Source organism: Alexandromys fortis, unplaced genomic scaffold (assembly GCF_014885135.2).
Source record: "Alexandromys fortis isolate MF-2015 unplaced genomic scaffold, M_Fortis_MF-2015_v1.1 scaffold_423, whole genome shotgun sequence".
Classification (NCBI taxonomy): Eukaryota; Metazoa; Chordata; class Mammalia; order Rodentia; family Cricetidae; genus Alexandromys; species Alexandromys fortis.
Genome location: NW_026068293.1, coordinates 159817 through 186393, shown reverse-complemented (window position 1 = coordinate 186393; position 26577 = coordinate 159817). Strand labels below are relative to the sequence as shown.

Genomic DNA, 26577 nt, shown 5'->3' with positions numbered 1-26577 from the left:
ATGATAATTTTCTCGTTCCGAAGCACATCTACAACGCACACATACACGCACACGTCCCCAAGTCCTCTGGTCCCTCTGGTGGAGAAGAGAAGCCCCGGGCTGCGCCCCAGGCTGTCAGTCTGAGCCCACCCGGCAGTGGTTCTCGCCTCCGGGAGCGTGGCAGCGCTAGGGGGCGGCAGCCTTCCCTGCCCCCACCAAGGTCCCTAGGGGAGGGGGATCCCTCCGCGGGAGGCATGTCTCTTTAAGGAGGCGGCCCTGACTGGGTGTGCCCCGTCTCCATGGTTACCCCGGTGCAGGCGGCGGTGCGGGAGGTAGGCTGCCGCTTCTCCCCGACAGACGGAGGGAGCTGCGGGGACCCGGCGCCGAGCCCAGCCAGAGCGGGAGCCACCCCACCAGCCGAAACGGGAGCCGCGGGTAGACGAAAGGTGCAGAGTGCGCGGTGGCCGCGGGTCCGGCAGCCCGGAATCCGTGGGCGGCGAGGGGTCGGTCGCGCGCCATGCGCCCAGCCCCGACGGCGCGGACGCCCCCTCGCGCGCCGGCCGCTGGTGGGGCCTGCGAGCCTGGGCCGGGCATTGCCCCCCGACGGCTACTCTAGGGGGCGCGGGGCCCGGCGGAGGGCGGCCCAGCCAGGCGCCCTCCCCCGGCGCTGAGTCCCCGCGCCCCGGAGGGATGGGGCGGGCGGCCACCGCCGCCTAAGATGCCGGCCATGCGGGGGCTCCTGGCGCCACAGAACACCTTCCTGGACACCATCGCCACGCGCTTCGACGGGACGCGTGAGTCAGGCCCTAGCCCCCTAGCTTGGGGAGTAGTCCACTGCCTCCTGCTGCTTGGCGCCCACGGGTTTCCCCTCTTCCTCACCCTCTTGAAGCTGAAGCCATCCTCTCATTCCAGTCACTGAAGGTTTCCCGGAGGTTTTCAGGGTCAACACTGCTAGGGTCTTAGGTGCGGGGCCGGGATGAGTCAATAACCCATCCCCACCTCGGACCCGGCGCTGTTGCAAGGGCCGAATAGGGTGAAGGCTGTGGACAGCACACAGGGCTCAAAATCCAGATTTAGAAATAAGATTTGCAAAGGAAGATAGAGTAGGCGGGATTCAGCAGATACTGTGTGTGCAAACCATCGCACAGCCTAAACACTTTGCTCGGAATGCCCACCCAGCCCAAAGATGAGCTTGGGGACTCCTATCGGGACCGGGGAAGTTTGGAAACGGCAACTTGAGCTCCCAGATTCCGGGTTCCTGGGCTCTGAACATAGGGAAACATAAAAACAGGGTCCCTCCCCCTCTCACTCCCAGCGGGGCTTCCCGGTTCTAAGTAGCATCCCTTCCTCCTGTTGTAGACAGCCTAGGAACTCATCACTGACTCTCCCTCCCCGCACCCAGACTTCTCCATCTGCTTCAGGCTTGAAGCCTGCTGATTCAGCACCCCTCATTCCCCAATACATGCTTGGCTCCGGGCTCTGCTCAGTCACTATCCATACACCCCCATTCCTGATCGCATTCACTAGTTCCAGAGCCAGGGCATGCCCATGCAGTGAAGGTGCAAACACGGCACAGGATGGACAGTGGCCTGGGCTGCTTTCCGGGAACAAGTGGGTCTCACTGAAGGAGCCATCCAGCCAACCTTTTTATCCAGTTGGTGGGTGAGCCTGGCAGAGGCAGAGGTGGGCCTAGAGCAGGTTCAGTTTTGGGAAACCCCTAACCCCACTCCTTATTCAAACTGCTCAGGACATACTCTGCCAGGGCACAGTGCCCACACTGGACTGCACTTGGCAATCTGCATTGGCATGGGCTGACCCTCAAACACACACACACACACCACGACACATGCAGCCGGCAGCTGACCCTTGGGGATATTGACTCACAGATGACATACTTAAGTCTCATTCATAAACAGGTCTTGGCCAGTACACAGAGCCCTGGGGTATTTTGCAAAGCAGGGCTGGTAGCTGAAGGTGCCCTTCAATCTGTGCTCTCTTCTGAGGGGTGTTCTCTTGCAGACAGTAACTTCGTGCTGGGCAACGCCCAGGTGGCAGGGCTCTTCCCTGTGGTCTACTGCTCGGATGGCTTCTGTGACCTCACGGGCTTCTCCAGGGCTGAGGTCATGCAACGGGGCTGTGCCTGCTCCTTCCTCTATGGGCCAGACACCAGTGAGCTGGTCCGTCAACAGATCCGCAAGGCCCTGGATGAACACAAGGAATTCAAAGCTGAACTGATCCTGTACCGGAAGAGCGGTGAGGCACCATGGTACCAATTCGCCACCCTGGTGGGCTGGGCACCCACCCCATTCATGGCCACTCTTCCTTTCCCATCTTCCCATGTACCCATCCACTCTTCAATCCCATTCTCTGCCCTACCGCTGTCCTGCCCCCTCCCCCCCAGCTATCACCCTTGCTCTAGTCTTGAGTTTCTTGTATTCAGAAGGGGGACAGAGCACCCCATCTCAGTGTCTGGCAGTCATGTCTGCTCTCCTTTGCCCCCTCTCCCAAGCCCTGTCCTGTCCTAGATGAACCCACACGGCTGCTCTTCCCCGGGAAGTTGTATCAGCTTGCTTCTGTTCCGACCTTAGGCTGGGCTCAGAATGGAAGGTCTGAGTCTGTCTCTTTGCCTAGGACTTCCATTCTGGTGTCTCCTGGATGTGATTCCTATAAAAAATGAAAAGGGGGAGGTGGCCCTCTTCCTGGTCTCTCACAAGGACATCAGCGATACCAAGACCCGCGGAGGCCCCGACAACTGGAAGGAAAGAGGTGGGTGCTTGCGATGTTGATTTAGACGCCACTGAGGCTGGGACACTCGGACCTTCAGCCCAGGCGCGGCTGGGACACGTGCCCCCTCCCAGCCTCTCCTGTGCTCACTGAGTCCCACTCCATCTGACAGAGTGGCCGGCGCTGCTCGGTGTTTGATGTCCTGGGATGGGATCTTGTCAAAGTTGAAGTTGTCAAACCAGGGTCACCAAGCAAACAAACTCCGCCCATGTCTAGGAAGCTCCCCTTTCCCACCAATGAGGCTGTGCAATGCTCACCTGTCTCCTTTCTGCACAGCATCCCTGATGGGGAGCCCAGGGCAAAGCCCCCTCCAAGGACTGGGCAAGGCTGTCCAGGTCACAGAGCTGTCGTTAGACACTGGTCCAAGGCCTCCGTGCCATCTGGGAAGCTGGGAGTTCGGTCCATTCCCACTGCTCTGTCCTCACTCTGCCTTGGCTTTGCCTCTGCTTGGTGTCAATCTTCGGTATGGGCTCCACGGAGCTCGGGCACCTTTGCTGGCCTCTGCATCTTGAGACCCTTGTAGAAACTTGCTCTCTCAGGCCTTTCTCCTTTTCTTGTCTTGCTGGATCCAGACCGGCAGCTGATCCTGGAACTGGTGTACTGAGTACCCCAGGACTGCACAGCTCTGACAAGTCACCTAGTGCAATGAGGAATGCCTAACCCCTCACTCTGAAGAGACAAGAGGGTCAAAACAAGCCAGATCAGTCCACAGACTAGCAGCTAGTGTCCTATACCCCTATCCTATAGCTTAACATCACAGGACCTTCTGTTTTGCAGGTGGTGGCCGGCGCCGATATGGCCGGTCAGGAAGCAAAGGCTTTAATGCCAATCGGCGGCGAAGCCGAGCCGTTCTCTACCACCTCTCTGGCCACCTGCAGAAGCAGCCTAAGGGCAAGCACAAGCTCAATAAGGTGGACTGAGCACCTGGGTGTGTGTTTGGGTTGGGGGCAGGGTAGGGCAGGCTGAGGAGAGCTAAACCACCTCAGAGAGATTGCCCAGAAGTTACTCGGGTCCCACCAGCCCTTTGTGGGTGGAAATGAAAGAGAGAATAAGTCCTATCTGACCCATCAGAGGCCTAAAAGAACTCTTCAGCTTTGGAGTCGTATGGGCCTGGGTTCAACCCTGGCTCCACTCCTAAGCAATTGTTTGGCCTCGGCTAAGTCGTTGGCTCTTTCCCATCCTCAGCTTTCTGGTCTGCAAATAAGGCCCCTGGCAGGGCCACTTTGAGAGTGCAGGGAGGGAAAGGAGATGAATGCCCACCTAGTCACGCTCCTGAATTAGCCTTTCTCCTCTCTGGACCCGCCCCTCCTCACTCAGGGAGTGTTTGGAGAGAAGCCAAATTTGCCTGAATATAAAGTCGCTGCCATCCGGAAGTCACCCTTCATCCTGCTGCACTGTGGGGCTCTGAGAGCCACCTGGGATGGCTTCATCCTTCTTGCCACACTCTACGTGGCTGTCACTGTGCCCTACAGCGTGTGTGTGAGCACAGCGCGGGAGCCCAGTGCTGCCCGTGGTCCGCCTAGTGTCTGTGACCTGGCCGTGGAGGTTCTCTTCATCCTTGGTACGTGTAATGTCTGCCTGCTGCTTCCCTCGGGGCCAGCCCGCCTTGGGCTTCTGTAGGGATCATTCCTTGCATGGTCTGCAGTCCCCACAGCATCTCCCTTGCCTTCCCTCCTTTCTCATCCAGGAGTTTTGAATTCACACAAAGGTGTCTTTGCCAATACAGTGGTCTAGAACCCTGAGCCGAGACTAGCCTGGGGAAGCCTTGGTATCTCCCTTTGTAAAATGGGTCTAACAATGTGCGCATGCTAGAGCTACAGAGCTTAGTCTGACGACAGTGTGAAGGGCTTGGGGCAGGACCACGCACTGGACAGGGCGGTGCCCAGTGGTGAAGAGCTGTATCTGACTGATGCCTGCCTATCTTCCGACAGATATTGTGCTGAATTTTCGTACCACATTTGTGTCCAAGTCAGGCCAGGTGGTATTTGCCCCAAAGTCCATTTGCCTCCATTACGTCACCACCTGGTTCCTGCTGGATGTCATAGCGGCGCTGCCCTTTGACTTACTGCACGCCTTCAAGGTCAACGTGGTCAGTGTGGCTGGGTTGGGTGGTGAGCTTTGGGTGATAGCAGCGGGCTAGAGTTGGCCCGGCATGACCTCCCTTCCCCAATCTTAGTATGTTGGGGCTCACCTGCTGAAGACGGTGAGGCTGCTGCGCTTGCTGCGCCTGCTGCCGAGACTGGACCGGTACTCACAGTACAGCGCGGTTGTGCTCACCTTGCTCATGGCTGTCTTCGCGCTGCTCGCCCATTGGGTGGCCTGTGTCTGGTTCTACATCGGCCAACAGGAGATTGAGAGCAGCGAATCTGAGCTGCCTGAGATCGGTACGGCGGACTGAGAGGAGGGTGTGCATGGCAGGTGCCAGGATGTGACCGTCTGCATGCGGGAATGTCAGAGAAACGGTGTGCATGTATGTGATGGCCACCGCCATGTGGGAACAGCCCGGTGACTACCTGGGGAGTCTTAGTCACCTGTAGGAGCCTCCTAATGCCCAGACCTAGATTACATTTCTCAAGCTCTTGCTCAGCCGTGGAAGGCCAGGTAAGGGATCTGCTGGCCTCGTGGCTTCCTTTTATGTCACCTTCTTTGAAGCTTGTCCACACGGGTTCTTCAAGCCATTGCCCCGCTTTTATCATCTCCAGTTCATATGTTTTTTCATATGTTTCTGAGTCTACGTTTTCCCTGGGTCTAAACTGCAGCCTTTTTATCCCAGCATCCCCTCCTTCACTTCACCTCCACTGCTGGGCTCCTCCCTCCACTCACCACCCACTCAGTCATTTCCTCTCTCACCTCTCCATGTCACTCACAAGGTTGTGGGGCTTTCTAGGGCTGAACCCCAGTAAGGCTATACCCTTTACCGCCTGAACCCCAGTAAGGCTATAGCCCTTCACCGCCTGAACCCCAGTAACGCTATAGCCTTCACCACCTGAACCCCAGCAAAGCTATAGCCTTCGCCACCTGAACCCCAGTAAGGCTATGGCCCTTCACCGCCTGAACCCCAGTAAGGCTATAGCCCGTCACTGCCTGAACCCCAGTAAGGCTATAGCCCTTCATTGCCTAAACCCCAGTAAGGCTATAGCCCTTCACCGCCTGAACCCCAGTAAGGCTATAGCCTGTCACTGCCTGAACCCCAGTAAGGCTATAGCCTTCACTGCAGCCACACACTTCCCCTCCAAGTCCCCAGCCTACAGACAGGTTTTATTAGCACCTCTCCTCCTCCTTTGCCAGCCCATGGTGTGGCCGCAAGAACACACTTTTCATTTTCCCAGTTAACAATCCCATTCCAGCCAGTGCCAATGTCTGGTGCATCCCAAACTGAGCACACCTTTCTTCCACACCTCCAACCCTCTGTCAGCGTCTCAGTAACTGACATTTGTCAAGTTTCCAGCTGCCTGGGGGACCTCTTGTGTCCAGTGACCTCAGTAGGGTCACCAGTCAGTCTTAGAACTTGCTCTGATTGCTTCCCCCAAGAGATGCTGAGGCTCCTGTGAACCTTCTCCTTGCCGGGCACATGGAGACGGTGTGTGCCCCGAGGGCCCACTTGGCGGCTCCCCTGAGCCCTCTAGTTGCTGAGCATGTGGAAGCAGGGATGCTCCAGCTTGCTGGCACCTGCCTTTCCCAGGGGGAGTCTATAGTCCAGGCTGCTCTGGGCTCAGCATCCACTCCAACCCTGCCTCCAGCTCACCTCCAAGTGGCCCTGAATCACTAAGTTCCCAAGTGAACCCCATTCTTTGCAACTTATCCAGATACCCTTGGTCTTGAGTCCATACAAGATGGTTCAGTGAGTAAGGACACTCGCTGCTAAGCCTGGTGAACCTGCGTTTGCTCCCCTGGGCCAACATGGTAGGAGAAAACTGACTTCCACAAGTTGTCCCTGACTTCCACATGCTTAATGTGGCAGGTGTACCCATGGAAGGGAGAAAAATGGAGGGAGGGAGGGAGGGAGGGAGGGAGGGAGGGAGGAAGGGAGGGAGGGAGAAAGGAAGGGAAGGAGGGAGAAAGAAGGCAGGCAGGCTTTAAATAAAAAATCCCTCCCTATCTTTTAAGGTTAAGCACACATATCTCCTATTCTAGGGAGCTGCTGAGCCCCTGCCCGGTAACCCTAAGGTTTAGCTCCCCTCTTGCTGCTCCTCTCTGCTAGTTCCACTGGGTGCGTTCAGCTACTGAGGGGATGGGTGTGGATGGGCAGAGAGCTATGAGGACCTCCAAGGCCATGTGCAAAAATAATTTGGGGACGTGTGGCACAGGGTCTGTTTGTTGACCTTGTGAACTTGCTGTCTTCTCCCGTGTCCAGAGAAGACCAGGTAAGTTCAGCCTCCACCCAGTAGTTCCCATGTACACGCAGGGAAGTCTGTTTGTTTGGGAAGGCATATGGGTGTGAGCGCACTCGCCTGTGTGACTATGCAAGTATATGTAGATTCATTTGTGTGCAAGTGTGTCCCCACCTCTGCCTATGTGTCAGTGTGCAGTCACCTGTGGCCATTAGGTGTTCAAGCATACACAATCTTTTTCAGTGCGGGGGCATGGTTGTGGCCGGACATGGGTATAGTGTTTGCACATTTGCCCTTGCCTTCCCACTGTGTGGTGCCTATGGTCACCTCAGTGGCATAGTGCACACATCCATGTGGACTTGTTGGTGACAGCATGTATGAGACTGGCTGTGAGGTTGAGGGACAGGGAATGGCTGGATGGGCAGGGACAGGGTTTTCAGTAGCAGATAGCTTGGACAAAAGAAAATTGTTTGCTTGCGGGTGGTGGCGCACGCCTTTATTCCCAGCACTTCGGAGGCAGAGTCAGGAAGATCTCTGTGAGTTCTAGGTCAGTGAGTTCCAGGACAGGCTCCAAAGCTACAGAGAAACCCTGTCTCGAAAAACCAAAAAAAAAAAAAAAAATGTGTGAGTGGACAAGGTAGAGGGGGTGCCCTCAGCCATCCAAACTAGGGGACCAGGCTGAAGCTAAGTGCTGTGAGATGCCACCCCTGACCCAGCGCCTATGCCTGGCTACCTTCCGTGAGGTTGACAGCAGCCTTGGAGAAATGGGTGTGCTTCTCCTTACTCTACCGGAGGCGCCAACAGAATCCGGCTGTGGAGCCTGGCAGCTTTTCTCCTGTGCTGTCTTGCTGAGCGTTGAAGGGATAGCTAAGGATGTGCTGTGTTAGCAGAGAAGAGAAAGGGTGACAGAGCCACAGGGGTGAGCCTACGTTTGCTGGTTCCTCACTTCCAGGGAGCAGTAGAATTGTCCTGCTCTCTGAGTCCCCCCTCCCCCTCCTCCTCCCCAGGCTGGCTGCAGGAGCTGGCACGCAGGCTGGAGACCCCCTACTATCTGGTGAGCCGGACTGCTGATGAAGGGAACAGCTCAGGTCAGAATGCAAACTGTAGCAGCAGGAGCAGCGGCGAAGCCAATGGCACCGGGCTGGAGCTTCTGGGCGGCCCCTCCCTACGCAGCGCCTACATCACCTCCCTGTACTTTGCACTCAGCAGCCTCACCAGCGTGGGCTTCGGCAATGTGTCCGCTAACACGGACACTGAGAAGATATTCTCTATCTGCACCATGCTCATTGGAGGTGAGGCTGGGCTGTGGTTTTCTGGGCCCCTCCCTGCCCACCTCTCTCAGGGTCCCCAGAGGGATAGGCAGGGAGCAGAGGACATGTTTGCTAGCCAGGCCTGGAGGTGACCCTTCCACTCCACTCTTCCCCAGCTCTTATGCATGCAGTGGTGTTTGGGAATGTGACGGCCATCATCCAGCGCATGTATGCTCGCCGCTTTCTGTACCACAGCCGCACCCGTGACCTGCGAGACTACATCCGCATCCATCGTATCCCCAAGCCCCTCAAGCAGCGTATGCTTGAGTACTTCCAAGCCACCTGGGCTGTGAACAATGGCATCGACACCACTGAGGTGTGGTGGCCTCCTAGGCTGCTCCTTCTAGACTTTTGCTTCCTCAAGGGGTTTGTGCTTGGTCTCAATGATCAGGACTGGGGGTGTGGGTAGGTGGGAGATGCAGAAGTTTGGTTTTCCTGGTTCTCTTGCAGGGACAGCCCCTCCCACGAGGCAGAGCAGAATCCTAGCTGGGGCTGTGGGTCCTGTGTTCACTGATGTCAGTCCGAGGCCAGGAGGAGGAAAGGGGCAGGGTGGGGACTGCAAAGAGCTTTCTTCCATTGACCAATGCTGTTCAGGAGGCTCAGGCATCCTTCCATTCCCCCCTTTGCTCCTGAGGTTGGAAATGGTGGAGAGGAGCTGGTTGGAAGGGGCCTCCTCCCCTGCCACCCTAACTCTGCCCTACTGCCTGCCTCCAGCTGCTGCAGAGCCTCCCTGACGAGCTTCGAGCAGACATTGCCATGCACCTGCACAAGGAGGTCCTGCAGCTGCCGCTGTTTGAGGCAGCGAGCCGCGGCTGCCTGCGGGCGCTGTCCCTGGCACTGAGACCCGCCTTCTGCACACCCGGCGAGTACCTCATTCACCAAGGTGATGCTCTCCAGGCCCTCTACTTTGTCTGCTCGGGTTCCATGGAGGTCCTCAAAGGTGGCACCGTGCTCGCCATTCTAGGTTTGTGTGAGGGGAGAGAGGGTGCTTGGGGGCTCATGTGTCTATGGGATGCAGGGCCATCCTGCAGAAGAGAAGGGGGGGTGCACACAAAGCCACCGAGGGGAGAGACAGACAGGACGGAGTCAGAAACAACCAGAGCCCTTCAGAGAGACAAAGATGAGTTAGTGACCACACAGGAGGAAATGGCAACCTGGGGCCTTCCCGGGATGAGGCCAGGGAGGAGGCTGGCTTTTAAGGAGATACAGTGCCTGATGGGATGGAGAAGCCAGGGAGGAAAGCGCAGAGGACAGTACTCTAGTTGGGTGGAGAGAGGGAGGACGGCAGCAGGCCTGAAGCCCAGATGCCTCTGCGTGACAGGGTAGATTCACTGAGAGAAGAGCAAACCCTTCCTTTGGCAGAAGAAAGAGGGGAAGGGAGACATCAGTTTCCTGGATGAGGACCAGGGGTCACCTCTGCAGAGGAAGCACAAGAGGCTCCCAGAGCCTGTCTGCCCAGGCCTTCTATGCCGAGACTCTGGAAACTCACAGAAATCACCATCGTTCCTATTTCACACAGAAGGGAAGTAAGCACAGAAGAGAGAAACAGCCAGGCGTTGGCCAGGTGGGCAGGAACACAGCTGTCTGAGTAAATCTCATGAGTCTTACACGGTCTACCAGGTGCCTTGAGAAAGCCGTGGCCCCAAAAGGGAGGCATTTCAGGAGGGCCCGGTGTGCACACAGGCACCAGGAAAGCATGTCCAAGTGCTCTGGGAAGCACAGGCCTCACTTAGGAGAAGCCAGTAGAGGAGCTATGCTGTGCAGCTGTGGGGCTCACAGAGGTAACCCTAGAGGGCAAGGGACTGAGACCAGCCTAGATAATGCAGGCAGGTGGAAGGGAGGTAATGACCAAGTCACGGAACAGCTAGAACCCAGAGGCGTGGTCCACAAAGGAGACTAGAACACATAGGAATATGGAAGGTGGTGGCGTGGCGTGATGCTGGACACCCCAGCAGCTACAGGGGCTTCACTCTCACTCCCTCCAACGTCATTAGAAGGAGGAAATGCCACATGAGGGCTCAGAGCCCGAGCAAGGTGACAGATTGTTAAAGCATGCATTTTGTTCGTCTTTCATGAGCCTAGATGCAGTGTATACTAGGACTGAGGAAATGGAGTTACGGCCAGGTATTGGCACATGCTTGGAGTCCAAGCCAGGTGGACTACTCACGCAAGAGATTCGCTTGAACCCAGTAGTTGTAAGTCAGCCTAGGCAACATAGTGAGACCATCTGAGAGAGGAGGAGAAAGGGAAAGGAAAAGCAAAGAGAGGGGAGGACGGAGGGAGGGAGAGAGGAACGCAGGGGCAAGCCCTGCTATGAAGCTCAGTGAGTGCAAGTTTAGCCCTGATGTTACATAAAACCAGGTACAGAGGCACACACTGTAATCCCAGCACTCGGGAGGTGGAGGCAGGAGGATGAGAAGTTTAGGCCACCCTAGACTACATAGGGAGCTGGAGGCCGACCTGGGATAAATTCAACCCTGTTTCAAAAAGCAAAAGAGAGAAAATAACTAAGGAAGGTAGAGTTGGGCCGCACGGGTATGGCTGGTAACCCTTGAGGAACTGAGGGGCACTTGTGGCTGCAAACCTCCGAGGAACTGAGCTAAAGAAATTAGGAGGCCGGAAAGACAAAGGGTGACGGCCAGACTGGCAGGATTATACGGTGGTCACTTGGTAGCGAGTGCCAGGCTCCGATCCTGCCTGAGAACTGAGTGTTTTGTTCTGTGTGTGCGGTGTGGCCCAGTCTCCTATTTTAGCCTCTGAGGGCTGGGAGTACGTGTGCCCAGCTGTGACCTGGTTTCCACTTTGCTTTCGTCCCGGCCTCCCACCTGCCTCTCAGCTGGGTACTCAGGTGCACCCAGCTGACTCCTGGCAGGTGAGTCTGGCCCTGTAGTCAACAGTAGTGATTCTGGTCCCAGCCTGTTTGTGAACTGATTCAGCCAAGTGTTCCAAGACCTCTGGTAGAGGTGGCAACTGGATGAGCTGGGCCTGGAGGCTGTGGCCCAGGTGCAGTGGCAGGTCTCTGGCTGCTGTTGACTTTGTCCTTAGTCCCTCTTTTCTCCTTTTGTGTCATTTCTTTGATGAGAACAGATGACACCTATCTTATCTCAGATGATACAAAAGACAGCTCCTCCACAAAGTATCTCTGTAATCCAAACAGTTCTCGAAGGATCCAGGGAGCCTCAAACCAAGAACGGAGAACTTAAATTAGTTGCACGGACATTTAGAGGCCTCTGGGCTGTGCGTGGGCTGACTGGCAGCCACCTGCCTTGTCCTAAGGCCTTGACTGCTCTTTCTAATCTCCTGGCTGCTCTGACAGGGCTGAGCTGCCTATGCCCGTGTCCAGGCTGGGGACAACCAAAAGGGAACAAGAGAGAGGAAAACAACAAAATTCGTTCTCTGGTTGGCTCTGTCTGGGGCCAGCACTGACTCACTCCGTGTTCTCCATCAGGACCACAGACGGGTGTGATTCTAAAACCCTCCCCATCCAACATCCCTGAGGCTGTAGGACATTACGTCATGTGATAGTTGCTGTCAGCCAGGTGGTAGTCTCAGTTTAGCATTGGAAAACCCTTGGTGGGGATATGAAGGCGCTCCCGTCCCCATCCCGAGTGTGGAGGAGGCGGCCTAGACCAGGGACGAAGACAGCACAGCCACCTGACATCTTCATCATACCACACGGAGCTAAACAGATACGAGCCACATCCAAATCACCTGTGGGCCTTTAAGAAAATCAGATTGTAAAAGTAAAAGTTGGGCCAGGGCCTGGGAGTCTGATTGGTTTAATTTCCCCAGGGGAGTCTAATTAATTGCCTGTCTGTGAACCACAGGAATTGATGACATCCTACTTAGATGCAGAGGTTTCAACCGTTGGAAGTGCTTGAGAGCCTGGGTCCCACTGTTCCTCACTGCGAGCGCGCGCATGTGTGTGTGTGTGTGTGTGTGTGTGTGACCAGCGTGGCATCTCACCACAGCCAGGCCCTTGTGCTTGAGCCAGGGTCCCACTGTTCTTCACTCTGTGTGCATGTGTGTGTGTGTCTGTTCGTGTGTGTGACCAGCGCGACCTGGGCATCCCACCCCAGCCAGGCCCTTGTGCTCAGTCGACAGCTCTAATCTCCCCTCTCCTAATGACTTGCTACCCTTGACTTCCTCTCCTCAGGGAAGGGTGATCTGATTGGCTGTGAACTACCCCGGCGGGAGCAGGTAGTGAAGGCCAATGCGGATGTGAAGGGGCTGACATACTGTGTCCTGCAGTGTCTGCAGCTGGCTGGGCTGCATGAAAGCCTGGCCCTGTACCCTGAGTTCGCCCCACGCTTTAGCCGTGGCCTCCGCGGGGAGCTCAGCTACAACCTGGGGGCTGGAGGTGTCTCTGCCGAGGTAAGGGTGCTGGGTATGTGTATGGAGGGGCTGGGGTGCCAGGGAGCAGGTGAAGTGAACCAAGTTGGGAGAGTAAAGAGGGAGGTGTGGGGTTGTGTGATAGACACACACACACACCTCAGGGCAGAAATCCACACTCAGCCCTTTCTTTTTCTGTTTCCAGACATAGGGTTTCTCTGTGTAGCCTGGAACTCCCTCTGGCCTTGAACTCACAGAGCTCCCAAGAGCTGGGATTAAAGGCACGCGCTGCCACCACTACCACAGCTAACAACAGTTTTAGAAGTCAGTCCAAGCCAGGCGATGGTGGCGCACGCCTTTAATCCCAGTACTCAGGAGGCAGAGGCAGGCGGATCTCTGTGAGTTCGAGACCAGCCTGGTCTATAGAGCTAGTTCCAGGACAGGCTCCAAAGCCACAGAGAAACCCTGTCTCGAAAAAAAAAAAAAAAAAGAAGTCAGTCCAAGCCAGGGCATGGTAGCACATTTCTTTAATTCCAGCACTGAGGAGGCAGAGCCAACCTGGTCAATGTAGGTCAGGACAGCCCGGGCTACTTGTCTCAGAAAAACAAGCCAGACATACTGGGCTCTGACCAGAACAAACTCTACTGGGAAGGAAGCCACGCTCAGTTGCTAACCTGCAGAACCCTGTGAGCTGCAGATGAAGGGGTGGTCAGACTGGCAGCAGCCCTGGGGGTTGCTTCTGAACAGAGCCCTGTGGAGGCCCTTGCCTCTTCGTCATCCAAGAGCACGTTCTGAGGTGGATTAGTTACTTTCCTGCTGATAAAACATGACCAGCGTCTTACAGAAGGAAGGGTTTATCTGGGCTCACGGGTCCAAAGGCTGGACAGCTGGCATGGCGGTGGGAGCAGGAGTTGAGAGAGCGAAGCGGAAGGGGTAGAGACTGCTTTTCTCTCAAAGCCCTCTTACCGTCATCCAGCAAAGCCACGCCTCTTAACCCTCATCAAAGGTGCCCTCAACTGGAGACCAAGTGTTGAAATGCCTGAGACTATGGGGGGCATCTCTCCTTTGACCCAGCACAGAGGTCTTGGGGTCCCCTGGATTTTCACTAGCACATACTAGTCAGTCAGTCAGCACAGTCAGTCAGAAGGACTAAATAGAGGGGTGTTATATCCACATTTGGGTGGAACCTGGCGGAAGATTTCCTCCAGGGCTTGGCGATTTCATCACCAACAGTGGTGCAGGTTACTTCTGCCAGGGCCTTTTCCTCTTTGTGGGGGTCTTTCCTGTGCCTTGGGAGGAGGGGGAGAAGCACAGCAGTGGCCACCCGTCTTGAACCCCATCCCCTCTGTCCCCAGGTGGATACCAGCTCCCTGAGTGGTGACAATACCCTCATGTCCACCCTGGAGGAGAAGGAGACGGACGGGGAGCAGGGACACACGGTCTCACCGGCCCCAGCGGATGAGCCTTCCAGTCCTCTGCTGTCACCTGGCTGCACCTCCTCCTCCTCAGCTGCCAAACTCCTATCCCCACGTCGAACTGCACCCCGACCACGTCTAGGAGGCAGAGGGCGGCCAAGTAGGCCAGGGGTTTTGAAGCCCGAGGCTGGCCCCTCTGCTCATCCAAGGACCCTAGACGGGCTGAGGTTGCCCTCTGTGCCATGGAATGTACCCCCAGACCTGAGTCCCAGGTGAGCAGGTCCTGGACTTCATGGCAAGATTGTGGTAATAGGATGGAGGTACAGTTAAGCATACCCTGCCCTGAGTGTTAGCCATTTTTATTTTTGAGACTATGTGACCCAGGTTGTTCTCCACCGAGTGACCCTCCTGCTTCTGTCTCCTGAGTGCTGGGATTACATATGTGCACCATGCCTGGTTTCATATTTTCACATTTAAGAAAATATTTTATTTGTTATCTATTTATTTTGGTTTTTTGAGACAGGGTTTCTCTGTTTCAACAGTCCTGGCCGTCCTAGAACCACGGTGGCTGCCTATTGTCTGATTTGTTGTTTTGATCTGTTGTACCCACAGGGTCGTAGATGGCATTGAGGATGGCTGTGGCTCGGACCAGCACAAGTTCTCTTTCCGAGTGGGTCAGTCTGGCCCAGAATGTAGCAGCAGCCCCTCTCCAGGAACAGGTACTGGGCTGGGGGACAGAGAGTGTGGGTGGGCACCCCATTTTCCTCATGGATGTCAAACACTGTGGTGTCTGAGCCTGGTGTTAGAGGAACTGGCTGGGCAGCCTGCCTGGACGCCCCTGCAGGCTGCTGGTGAGGACTGGGATGCAGACTTGGATGCCTGCCCTGTCGGCTTTCTAACAGTATAAACTCAGCATCTTGATCCGGCTTCCCGTCTATACGATGGGTTGTTGTGCATGTTAATCAGAGAACCTTCCTAATGCCCTCATGGAGAGAGGGCTGGAAAGAGGCAGCCTGAAAGGAGAGAGTGACAGCGCATCCTCTAGGAGAATGAGGGACAGATGCAAAGAGCAACTCCCAGCTAGACATGGTGGCATATGCCCATAATGCCAGCATAATGCCATGGAGGTGGAAGCAGACAGAGTTCAAGACAAGCCTTGGCTATTCAGGAGATCTAAGAGTACCATGGGCTATGAGACTATCTCATCCTGCAGGGAGGAGGACACTGGACAGTGTTACTCAGGGCTGCTGGGAGGGGTTTTCATGCTGCTGATAATTGAGGCAAAACTTAACAACTTGACTAAGCCCAGCAGGGAGCTGGGTGAGCCAGGTCAGTGGTCTAAGAAGGCCGGGCCTGGATCCTAAACTGTCTATCTTTTAGCAGCTCTGGCTGATAACCCCATCCTTTCCACAGAGAGTGGCCTGCTCACCGTCCCCTTGGGGCCCAGTGAGGCAAGGAGCACAGACACACTGGACAAGCTGCGGCAGGCGGTGGGTGGATGAGACGGGAGCAGGGAGGGACCACCAGGCTCTGCTGAGATAGCTGGCCTGCTGACCTTGTGACCTCTTCCCCCCAAGGTGATGGAGCTGTCAGAACAGGTGCTGCAGATGCGAGAGGGACTGCAGTCACTTCGCCAGGCCGTGCATCTCATCCTGGTGCCCCAAGGGGAAGGCCAGTGTCCCCAGGTATCAGGGGAGGGGCCGTGCCCAGCCACTGCCTCTGGGCTGCTACAGCCCCTGCGTGTGGACACTGGGGCATCCTCCTATTGCCTGCAGCCCCCAGCAGGCTCTGTCTTGAGTGGGACCTGGCCTCACCCTCGTCCAGGGTACCCCCCTCCCCTCATGGCACCCTGGCCCTGGGGCCCCCCAGCATCTCAGAGCTCCCCTTGGCCTCGAGCCACAGCTTTATGGACCTCCACCTCAGACTCGGAGCCCCCTGGCTCTGGAGACCTCTGCTCAGAGCCAAGCACCCCAGCATCACCCCCTCCTGAGGAAGAGGCTAGGACTGGGACCCCAGCACCTGTGAGCCAGGCTGAGGCTACCAGTACTGGAGAGCCCCCTCCTGGGTCAGGGAGCCGGGCCTTGCCCTGGGATCCCCACAGCCTGGAGATGGTGCTCATTGGCTGCCACGGTCCTGGCACAGTCCAGTGGACCCAGGAAGAAGGCACAGGGGTCTGACCGCTGGAGGTCAGCACTACCAACACCTGTCACTGCTGCTCTCTGAGCCTCACAGCTGTGCGCTGCCCGCTGGCTCAGGGCAGGGAGCCCGAGAAAGGAAGCGGCTTAGCCTAGCCTCGGAGGGTGAGCTGGAGCCTCAGGCAGGCCCCAGACTAGGGGTCCACAGGTTCTACTCCACTGACCCGCCACCAGATGGAGGCAGAGGCCTGAGTTCAAGGAGGGGTTCTGCCATTCCTTGCATGTGCCCATCTCCACCTGTCCTCATGTTTTTTATATTACACACACACACACACACACACACACACACACACACACACACACACAAATAAAAGAAACTACTTTGGAACTCAGTGCTTTTTATTTACAAAAAGAAAAACAAAAAAGAAGAGTCTAAAGCTGACCCACTGGAGACACAGGAGTGATGTGGCAATGATGGGGGCTCTGGCTCTGGGGAGGCTCAGGGGTCCCAGCCTCTCTTGCTTCCCCATGGTGATTCCCACCTTGCCTCAAAGGCTCAAATCAATGGGCCAGAAGTTGGGTCTCCACTACCCACTCTGGGTAGAAGGGTTTTCCAGGAGCCTGAGTTCCCAGCTCAAGGGAGCTGGAATGACAGGGGAAACTGAGGCTAGAGGATGCCCTGGTTTCTGCTACCCGCCTCACTGTGGTGTGATCTTGGCAGCCTCGGCCCGGATGAGGGCAATGAGGTCCTGGTTGATGAGGAAGACAAATCTCAGGCTGGCGATCTGGGCAGGAAAGACGGCTCAGTACAGAGGTGGAACAGGACATCCATGGGCTAGACTGTCATGCACCTGGCATGCTCCATCTCCAACTCACCTCCACCACAGAGTTGTTGCTAAGCCTCCACTTGGAACCACACAGCACAGGCCGGCCATCGATATAGATAGGCCGCCGGCCCTCATTGGCAATGAAGAAGTCACCATTGTTTTTCAGCTTGATGACACCTGTGGAGGCAGAAAGGAAAACGAATGACAAGGGAGACAGCCCAGAGATAAAGCCAAGTGCCTTTCCGCTTCCTGGGGAAGAGGGTTTGAAGGCGCTTCAGACCCCCTCAAGAGACCTCAGGGCACCAATTCCTCTTGGGCCCATGAGGGCTCTTGAGGCCCACGGCCCATGGCTGGAAAGTCCAGTGAGAGGCCGCTGGAGTGGCAGGATGGTATACCTTGCTTGCGGGAGATCTTCCAGGCTGGACCTTCTAGAGACAGGTCCACATCGATCTGGTTGTCCTTGGTTGCTCTGCCCAGGGTGATCTGGGAAAATGGTGGAGGTGAGGGCTGGGTCAGGGAATGAGGTAAAGGAGCCCCACATAGGCCAGGGAACAATGAGAAAACAAGGACTGGGCAGAGTAAGGGACAACAAGGACGGGTGCCTAGGCAGGGTGGGAACAGTGACAACCTGTCTTACCTCACGAGAACGCATTAGATATCGCACCATGCGGCCCCGCAACACGGCCAGGGTCTGGTTGTCGAAGTCTGGAGAGCTCATGCCTGAGGAAGAGCAGAGTAAGCAAGTAGGAAATTCCCAGCCCTGCACCAGGGTGGGGAAGACAGGGACTGGGCTGGCAAACAGCATACCCAGATAGGGCAAGCAAAGGGGCTCGACGGGACAGATACCACAGATAATGCTCTCTGGTCCCCAGCCTCACCTGTGATGCTGTCCACAAGCACCTGCCACTTATGCAGTTCCTGCTCCAGCTGCCGGATCTCTCGTTTCTGCCGCCGGTCAGCCACTGTCAGCTCTGAGGTGAGGTTAAGAAGGAACACTGATGCCACCAGCACCTTGAACTGGTCCCCTCCACCCCCACTGTCCCCAGGAGGGCAGGCTTACCATGCTCCAGGACTTCGTCTCGCATGTCCCTGGGGTGGTGAAAAGGGTGAATCAGGCCCACTATTAGGCCCCGGTACCTGGCCCACTAGGGCACCCCAGGCTCTTCAGCCTTGGGGCTCAGGAAGTTAAGGCCTGGCCTAGCCCTGGGACCAGGCAGGGAAAGGGAAGGCAGTGAGCTTAAGCGGCCCCCATAGGAGAGGGTGCAACAGGGTGGCTAGGCCCAGCAGCTGCAACTGAAGCTACGTCTGCTGGGCAGCCTGGTGTGCCCAACAAATTGGAGTCAACCCTCTCCAGGAACTCACTTGAGCTTACTGTCGTCAATCAGGTCCTCTGCATCAGAGAAGTTTAGCACTTGGTCCCCCTTAGGCAGTGGCTGCACTGAACAAACAACAGAGGAAGTGTAAATGTCGAGGTTCCTTCTCCAGCCCCGGCTGCCAACAGCCAGGCGAGCCGGGTAGCCAGGGTACCAGAGCCAGAGGGAGCACTGTCCCAAGTCAGCGACACTCTGACTTGACACAATGCATACTGCCACTGAACTTGGGACAGAGGTGGTTCAAGATGAGGGATCTACAGCTGACCTGCATGGGCTTGTGGTGCATGACACGCTCACCCGTGACATCTCATACTAAGCACGAGAGGACTGCTCAGCTCCCTGTACACGTGAGGGGTCAGAGACCAGGGGAGGACTGCTCAGCTCCCCTGTATATGAGGGGCAGCAGAGCGCAGATGCTCGGCACAGCCTTCTGGCGGCCCTAAGAGGCGTGCAGCACTGCTTCCACTTCAACCTGTGGGGGTGACTCCTTATGGGCCATGAAGCCATGAAGTTAGTTTTATTGCTGTTAAGAGATGAAACGGAGCAGGAGAATTAATATTAGAACCGAACGGTTATGTTCTGAAAAAATATTGTTTCATGAAAGTTTTCAAGTTTCTGGTGAGAACAGAAGAAACTGAGGAGCCCAGAATATAAGAACTTGCGACTTCTGGCCAGCTGTGCCAAGACGGCAGTGGCGCTCTACAGCAGGGCAGCCAGCAGCCAGTTTGGGGGTTGGAGGGCTACACAGGAGGCCAGAGACTGTGGTGACAGAGGAGTAGGCTCTCTGGTCACTGCCACCAAGCTGCCTTCCATCAGGTCCACCTAAAATCCATGACTGATGTGTGACCAACCTGCTGGTTAAGCCAAGGAAACCGTCTGATCCTTGGGACCCTGGGATCTAAGCAATGAGAAACTAATTCCCACACAAAGACTCTCGAAGGAAAAAAATTCTATAACCTTTAGATAAGGCTTTCAGTCAACAGAGTGACTTCCGGATCTCTGTAAATTCTAGGACAGCCAAGGCTACACGGAGAAATCCTGTCTCGAAAAACCAAAAAACAATAAAAACAAAGACAAGCTGGCTTTAAAGCCATAGAAATAAATATCACCTAGCAAATGGTCTCTGTGAAGATTCAGTGACAGGTAAGACAGAAAGCTCCTGGAGCACTAAAACCTGTGGCTGTATTTTCTTCGGGCCTCATGCAGGAGACCATCTTTTGGAAGCAGAGCTGCAGGAGAATCCATAGTGAAGGGCTTCACTTTCCTAGTACAGGGAACTATGATGGTGTGGTGCACTACACAGCAGGCAGTGGATTCGGGCAAGAAGAGTGTGCCCAAGCCACAGACACCAGGACCTGGGTCACCAGTCCCCCTACAGGCTTTCTGCAGCCTAACCAGATGGCTTTCCCAGTACTTCTTCTCTGGAGAAGGGAGTTCAATGGTAAGAGGGTGGCAGAAAGCGCTCCAGCCCTCGGGGAAGAAGTAGATGCGGGCCTAGCTACCAAGTCCCACTGGAGAGTCCTAGGCTTAAACCACCTGACAACACACACTCCCTGGTCCACAACAAGGCAATGGGGGAGGGGGTGCAGTATGCTGACAGGGTAACTGTAAAGGCAGCCATTATCTCTGAGGACATGAGGAAGAGGGAATAAAGACGGACACTCCCAGGCTGCTCCAGTTTTAATGCTACCTATAAATAATATACTAATGTATCGTTTGTGATGGCAAGATAGGTCAAGAAAAAAACAAGACCCAAAAACAAGAAGCAGTAATAACTGCTATTTGGACTTTAAGCACAAGATACTAGGCAAGCTGGTCTCCCTTTCCAGGAGGCCAAAGGCCTTACCAGCTCTACAAGGAAGCAAGTTTTGTTGCTGGTTTTTTTTTTTTTTTTCCAAACCGAGGTGAAGAGGATACTAGGGGCTTCTGACACCGGCAGGCAGCTGTGCCCAGAGCACTTCACACAAGCTCTCCCACCTGAACACCTGGCCGCTCACACTGCAGTTCCTGGGGTGTTACCTGTCTGGTCCTCAAGTAGATAATACTGTTTCATGAGCTGCCAGTGGGCCTGCAGAGCCTTGGCAGTACGAGCCAGGTAGAAGGCATCAGGGTGTCTGTGTAGCAAGTCCTGGAAGGTTTCCAAGGTGGGCTGGCTGGTCTGGAAACAACAAATAAGCTTTTCATGCCAGGGTTTCCTCATTCCCGCCCTGTCCTTGTCCCCAAGCCCTCCCAAGGAACTGGAAGAAGCAACAGTCAACCAGGGGGTCAGGAATGGTTTCTCCCAAGACCCATCACAAAGGTCCCAGCAGACGTGCCCATCTGCACGTGTGCAGACCACAGACAGGGCAGACAGGGCTCCCCACTCTGGTGGTTTTCCAGGTGGCCCAGCTTGTACTCTGTCCCAGTCCTCAACCTTACCGATCCTACTTTGCTCAGCAACTGCTCTTCAGCCTTGCTGAACAGGGCCTTGCTCTGAATGGCTGCTATGGCTTCTGGGTGCAATTGCCTCATGGCCTGGCAAGCCAGCCTGAGCATGGAAAGAGATGAAGGACAGAGCTGAACGGAGGGAGTCAAGTATTCTGGGGTTCCTACTCCCCCCCAAACCTATAAACCTTTGGGACTTAAGAGATCCCAAGCCTAGAAGTCCTTGGTAGAAATAACCTGAGGCTTAGCACAGCACCGGGGCATGGTCCAGTGAATGAAGAGGCAACTCATTAAATGGAAGTCACATTCTCTAAAAACCCAGTGTGGTGGCACACGCTTGTAATTCCAGCCTGCAGAAGATGGAGGCAGGAGGACAGTTCAACGTTCAAGGCCAGTCTAGGCTACAGAGAAGCTCGAAATCAGGCAGGTGTACAAAGTAAAACCTGGGCTCAAAACAGCATACAGGAAAGAGCTGGGATGGGACAAGCTGTAACTCCTTCTAGCCCTTCCCCAGTACACGGCTAACGCTGCACTCATTAACCACTGCTACTGTCCCCTTCTTCCCATGCTGAGGCCAGCCTGTATTCTGGCGTCTCTGGGCTAGGGCTACAGCTACGATGGGTGGCAGGGCTGTGGAGGAGAGGATGGATGCTCAGCATCAGCCCGAGCTCTGAGGACACAGCACTAAGTGACTGAGGAGCACGCTGCCTATGTGCGTGAGCTTAGTGGGAATTCTGAACCTAGCAGGTCTAGGGACTCTTTTGTTTCAGTTCTCTTTTTTGTTTGTTTGTTTGTTTTCAAGGCAGGGTTTCACTGTGTAGCCATCGACATTCAGGAACTCACTCTGTGTAAACCAGGCTGGCCTTGAACTCAGAGACCCACCTGCCTTTGCCTCCTGAGTGCAAGGGGCTCAGTTCCCTCTTCATATAAGGATCTATGAGAGGCCAGTGTGGAAAAGTTCAGAGGTGACCCTGGTGGACCTGGGGCTCCTGGCACTTGTGGCCATTTGTTTCCTATGCCACCTTCTCTACCGCCAGACTGCCGCTTCTCTCCACCTGGGACTATAAGGAGCTAGAGGAAGGAGCTGCTCTGTGAACCTGGCAGGTCCCCAATTATCCCAGGGGACACAAGGTCCCAGACCTGCCTCCCAAGCCCTTCCTTTGGGCCCTGGTAGAATCTGGCTTTCCTATATCTAGTTCCAAATTTGGGTACCCCCAGTACCTCCCCTCTACTGGAGCTAGCCCACTTACTTGGAGATGACAGGGTCGTAGAGCAGCGCGTACCAACGCTCTTGAACTTCCCGAAGGGTGAAACGACAGCTGAACTTCACACCCAGGTGGACGGATGTCAGGTCATTGGTCTGCAAGACCCAGACTGGTTTGCTCCAGTCTCAGCACTGGGAAGAATCCTTCCCTTGGAAGCCATAGGGTCCTACTGAGCTAGTGTGGGGTTCGGGATTTGGAGGGTAGGGGAAGGGAGCCCCAGTCCCATGGTGGGGTTGGGGGGTGAACTACCTGCAGCACAGCATTGATGAGTAGGAGGTCGTCTGCAGGCTTCCAGCGGCCCAGATCCTTCGTTACCTGAAGTGGCTGTTTGCTTTTCTTCACACGCTTAGTGAGTCCAGGGGTTGGGGCAGGGCTGGGTGGCACAGGTGTGCTGGGGGCCTTGGATACCTGGGTACAGGGCAGGACCACAATAAACTCAAAGCTGGTAGCAGAAAAGCTAGGGCTTCCGACCTACTGCTTCACAAACTGTGACAGCTGCAGGCTCAGGGAACACCAGGGAGCCAAGCTGAGAGCTCAGCTTTCCAATACCCACCCCCACCAAATTACTTCTGCATAATTCTTTACCAGATGGGGTCTTCTTTCTGCTCGTGGTACCCTTGGGTTGAGAATGGAGGGTGGGTGGGGAGGATACCAGGGAACTACTCTTGCTGGTACACTGTCTGGGGCCAGAGCAATGCCACCTGGGGGTTATTTTTACACCCTGCAATGCTGGGAACAAGCTGTCTGCTCCCAGAATAGATACATGCTCCCTGCCTCCCACACCGAATGTGATACAGGATGCACTGGCAGAGTGAGGAGTGCAGCAAGAAAGGGAGTAGGGAAAGACAGAAGGGAGGGGCCTAGAGTGGGGGCGGGGCAGCTTGGTCCCCTCACAGCCTCATCTATCTGGGGAAACAGACTCCAGCACACCTGGCTCCTTGCTGTACCAGTTCCTTACCTTCTTCTTCTCACTAGAGGAGGGCTCGCTCCCTGAGCAGCGGCCCGACTCTCCTCCACTGGCCCCCTTCACCCGGGTGGAAGACTTGGCCAGGCTGCTCTCCACCAGCTCGTCATCAAATTTCTTCCTCTTGATGAACCTGTAGGAAGCCCTGCACTGTTAGCCACTGGTCAGCCCATCCAGCCTCTAAAGAGCAGGCTTCCAGTGGGCGCTAACTGCCCCGCTGCCTTCATTTCCACCAGTGCCTGGCTCAGTGCATAGGGAATGGCTATAAGCGAGTCCTGAGATGAGAGGCTACAGGTTAGAGACTGCAAACGCCACAGAGGCTGGTAACCCCTCTGCCTGTCCTGAATGCTACCGGGAGGGAACAGCAGGGGAATTCGGAAAGGAAAAGCACCGGCTCTGTCTGGACCCAAGGCAGGGTCAGAGGGCCATTCCCAGCAAAGGTTAAAGCATGTGGTAGCTAACCCCACAAGCCCTCCCCTTCCCAGTCTCTCGGAACCCGGCTACCTGGAGGAGCTTCTCCGTTTAGGGATAGTACCCAGGGCCTGGGAGGAGGCTCGCTTCTGTCCTGCCAGTGACTCTTCATCCTCTGAACGGCTGGCAGTGCCTGATGCCATCAGGGATGAATCTAGCAGCCCCTGGGGATCTAGAAAAATAGAAATGGTGAACTCAGGCTTCCCAGGCACCCTCTGCACATGGGACCCCTTTTTTCAGCGCCCCACCCCCACCCCTTGCTAGTCCCTTCAGCCCTTTCCCTGCCTCCTTGAGGCTCGAAGCTTCTAAGGTAGGGTTTTCGGCCATCCAGATCCCGTCTGGGCTCAGACCTGGCCCAGACCTTCCATGCTGGGCAGTTCTCCCGGTGCCACCTGTCATGTCGCGCAGCACATGGTGCTCAGGTCAGACTGGTGATGCCGACACACCGGGCTCTGGGCATAACTGCTCCCTCTGCCATCAAAATGCAGCGTGCCAAAGAGCAGCAGCTCAGCAGCAGGTCAGTCAATTGTGGCTCTGCCAAGAGGTGCATGGGTGGTGCTGGCCCAGGGGGAGGTGGCAAGGCCCAGCCAGAACTGAGACACTTGTGCAAGGCCCGGGGGGGGGGGGGGGGGGGGGGGGGGTTAAAATCAGCAGATGCTTGGTGCCCGAGCATCTGGGGAGCTGGCCTGGCCTCATACTACCTTTGTCCATCCTCTCACAGTCCCAAAGCCACTGGCTCCAAACCACAGGGCTAGGAGGAAGGGTCCCGCACGCTCATCCAAGGATTCTGACCAAGAGAGCTTAGAAGTCGAGTAGAGAGTCTGCAAAGGAGAAATAAAGCTCCCTCAGGCTCAGGTTTCTAAGGGGCCAAACCTACCTACTTCCCACTTCCTGAACTTGCTCGTGTTTCCTGTCTCATGAGGTAGGGAGGGCATATGTAGTGGGAAGAGGCATGAAGCGCCACTCCCGATTACAGTTAACCCTCAGTAGCTATTACCTGGTGTGCTGGCTCCTGCCTTTAATCCCTGTACCAGAAAGCAGAGGCAGGTGGATCCCTGTCGAGTTTGAGGCCAGCCTGGCCTACCCAGCAAGCCAGAGCTATATAAAACTTCAAAAACTGCTTCAAAAAACAGAAACAAAAATCTAAGTAGCTATGTGGAAGTCACTGAGCCCTTGGGGAGCGTGATAAAAGCTGAAGACAAAAGACACACTCGCGAGCTGTGTAGTGGTGGCGCCACACCTTTAATCCCAGCACTCGGGAGGCAGAGGCAGGCGGATCTCTGTGAGTTCCAAGACCAGCCTGGTCTACAAGAGCTAGTTCCAGGACAGGCTCCAAAACCACAGAGAAACCCTGTCTCGAGAAAAAAAAAAAAAAAGACACACTCGGTTCAGAGACCCCTCTAATTTTACCAGCAAGTCCCAAATGAAACATCTTGACTGTCAAAAAGAGTCAAGGGATTCCTGGCTCGCTTTTTTTCTTCAATGGCCCGCTCACAGCAGCAGCCCCAACCCCTCTCCTAGGCCGCAGCCGGGGAGGATAGACAGAATCCCGGTGTCTCACTACACCTTTCTTCCCCTTCCTTTTGCGGCTTTTACATAAGTGGGTGCTGAAGATTAAAAATTGGTTTGGGAACTGGGTGAATCCCCACTGCCTTGGCAGACCCGCCTCTAGCCCCAGGAAAACTCAAGAGACAGACTTCCCGGAGGGCTGTCTGCAGGCCCCGCCCCTCCGGACTCCGGTGCCTCCCGGGGCAAAGTTCCGAGTTCTGCCCCTCGCCCTGCTCCGCAGGTCACGGCCGGGGAACGCGGGCACCGCCGGAGAGGGGGAAGGTGCCCAGTCCCACACGCAACTGAAGCGGTCTTTGCCCTTCCTTCCCGTCCCTCCGCGCCCTTCCCGCGGGAGCCCACCCGAGGTGAGGGGTCAGTCCGGGGCTGTTTCAGGGACTCTGGGGAGAAGTGGAAATTTAGTCAGCGCTGCAGCACACAGTACTGCACCGATAAACCGCGATGCGCTCGCAGTCTGGCTCTGAGCCCCACCGGCTGGTGACAGCGAACCAGGACCAACTCCCGGCCAGGTCTCACCCCACCTCAAACATGCCACCTTTGCGCATGCGTGCAACGCCGCAGGCCCGATTCTAGCTCGATCAGACTCACGCATGCGCAGATTTTTCGGGCCGATACCGGGGCGGGGCCCCGAATTTTGGGGGGGTTGTGCCCCGCGGCACATTGTGAAACTCCGTTTTGCCCCCAACTCTACTGAGAACACTAGGAGACGAACCGCGAGGTCTCACCATTCCTAGGCTGCCAGCTCCAACAATTTCTCCGCGGCGACTGCAGGAGCCGCAGGGCCAAAGCCGGCTTCCGTGAGAAGCATCTACTTCCGGGTTGTGAACGCGGGGTTGCGCGACCTTTTCCGGTTCGTTCTGGAAACGAGAGTGAAAGGGGCGTGGCTAGGTGGCTTAGAATAAACCATTTTGCCGGAAGCCGGAAGTGAAGCTTTCCCAATTGGAAAAGGCACCTAGGGAGGCGCCGGGCATTAATTGTAAGAGCTCGAGAAGTTTCCCTGTTCAAAGAATAGCGGGGAGGGCGGGCTTGTTGTGTGAGACACAGCCTAGGCGACGCTGGAAGGGCGGGACCGCAGTATAAATTTGAGCTTCGTGATTAGCACTAAGCTTGGAGAGTCTCCCAGGACCGAATTTTGTATTGTTTTATCGGCCAGTGTTTTTAGATAAAGTATTCTGTCAGGCCCTTTGGGGAGCACAAGACTTGGTCAGGCAGGGAGAATTGGCGTACAGTATGGTCAGCAAGTTTCATGTCTAAGAAAGAGCGGTGCCAGTCGGTTACATCACGTGGACTCTGCCTTGGCTGAGGGTCGTCGTGGGTGCCGGGAAACCAGCCGGATCACTTTCAGTGTCCCCTGAGAGAATATTGGGAAGAACTGGCTCCCAGAGAACAGAAAACGCTGGG

General features: G+C 55.7%; 2 protein-coding genes across 6 annotated transcripts; one reads left to right on the top strand and one right to left on the bottom strand.

Moving 5' to 3' along the window:
• Positions 1–348: 348 nt before the first annotated feature.
• Positions 349–16505, top strand: Kcnh3 (potassium voltage-gated channel subfamily H member 3). The gene is made up of 15 exons (XM_050132423.1): positions 349–773; positions 1999–2232; positions 2611–2745; positions 3541–3674; positions 4081–4324; positions 4695–4852; positions 4940–5147; positions 8102–8386; positions 8521–8720; positions 9119–9368; positions 12561–12778; positions 14092–14423; positions 14764–14870; positions 15565–15641; positions 15729–16505. The coding sequence occupies exons 1-15, from the start codon at positions 698–700 to the stop codon at positions 16326–16328; spliced, it is 3258 nt and encodes a 1085-aa protein (XP_049988380.1). The 5' UTR covers positions 349–697; the 3' UTR covers positions 16329–16505.
• Positions 16506–16667: 162 nt separating this feature from the next.
• Positions 16668–26052, bottom strand: Mcrs1 (microspherule protein 1). Of its 5 annotated transcripts, XM_050132424.1 has the most exons (16): positions 25902–26052; positions 24312–24431; positions 23961–24144; positions 23644–23782; positions 23134–23272; positions 22425–22583; positions 22161–22270; positions 20905–21013; positions 20506–20644; positions 18476–18551; positions 18174–18202; positions 17992–18084; positions 17751–17833; positions 17509–17596; positions 17163–17290; positions 16668–17071 (listed from the first exon to the last, which is right to left on the bottom strand). In XM_050132424.1, the coding sequence occupies exons 3-16, from the start codon at positions 24007–24009 to the stop codon at positions 16985–16987; spliced, it is 1428 nt and encodes a 475-aa protein (XP_049988381.1). In that variant the 5' UTR covers positions 24010–24144; positions 24312–24431; positions 25902–26052; the 3' UTR covers positions 16668–16984. The 5 variants fall into 5 exon arrangements, with proteins under 5 accessions (XP_049988381.1, XP_049988382.1, XP_049988384.1 ...); XM_050132425.1 differs by lacking the exon at positions 23961–24144; XM_050132427.1 differs by lacking the exons at positions 23961–24144; positions 24312–24431 and having other exon boundaries at positions 25902–25995.
• Positions 26053–26577: the final 525 nt, after the last annotated feature.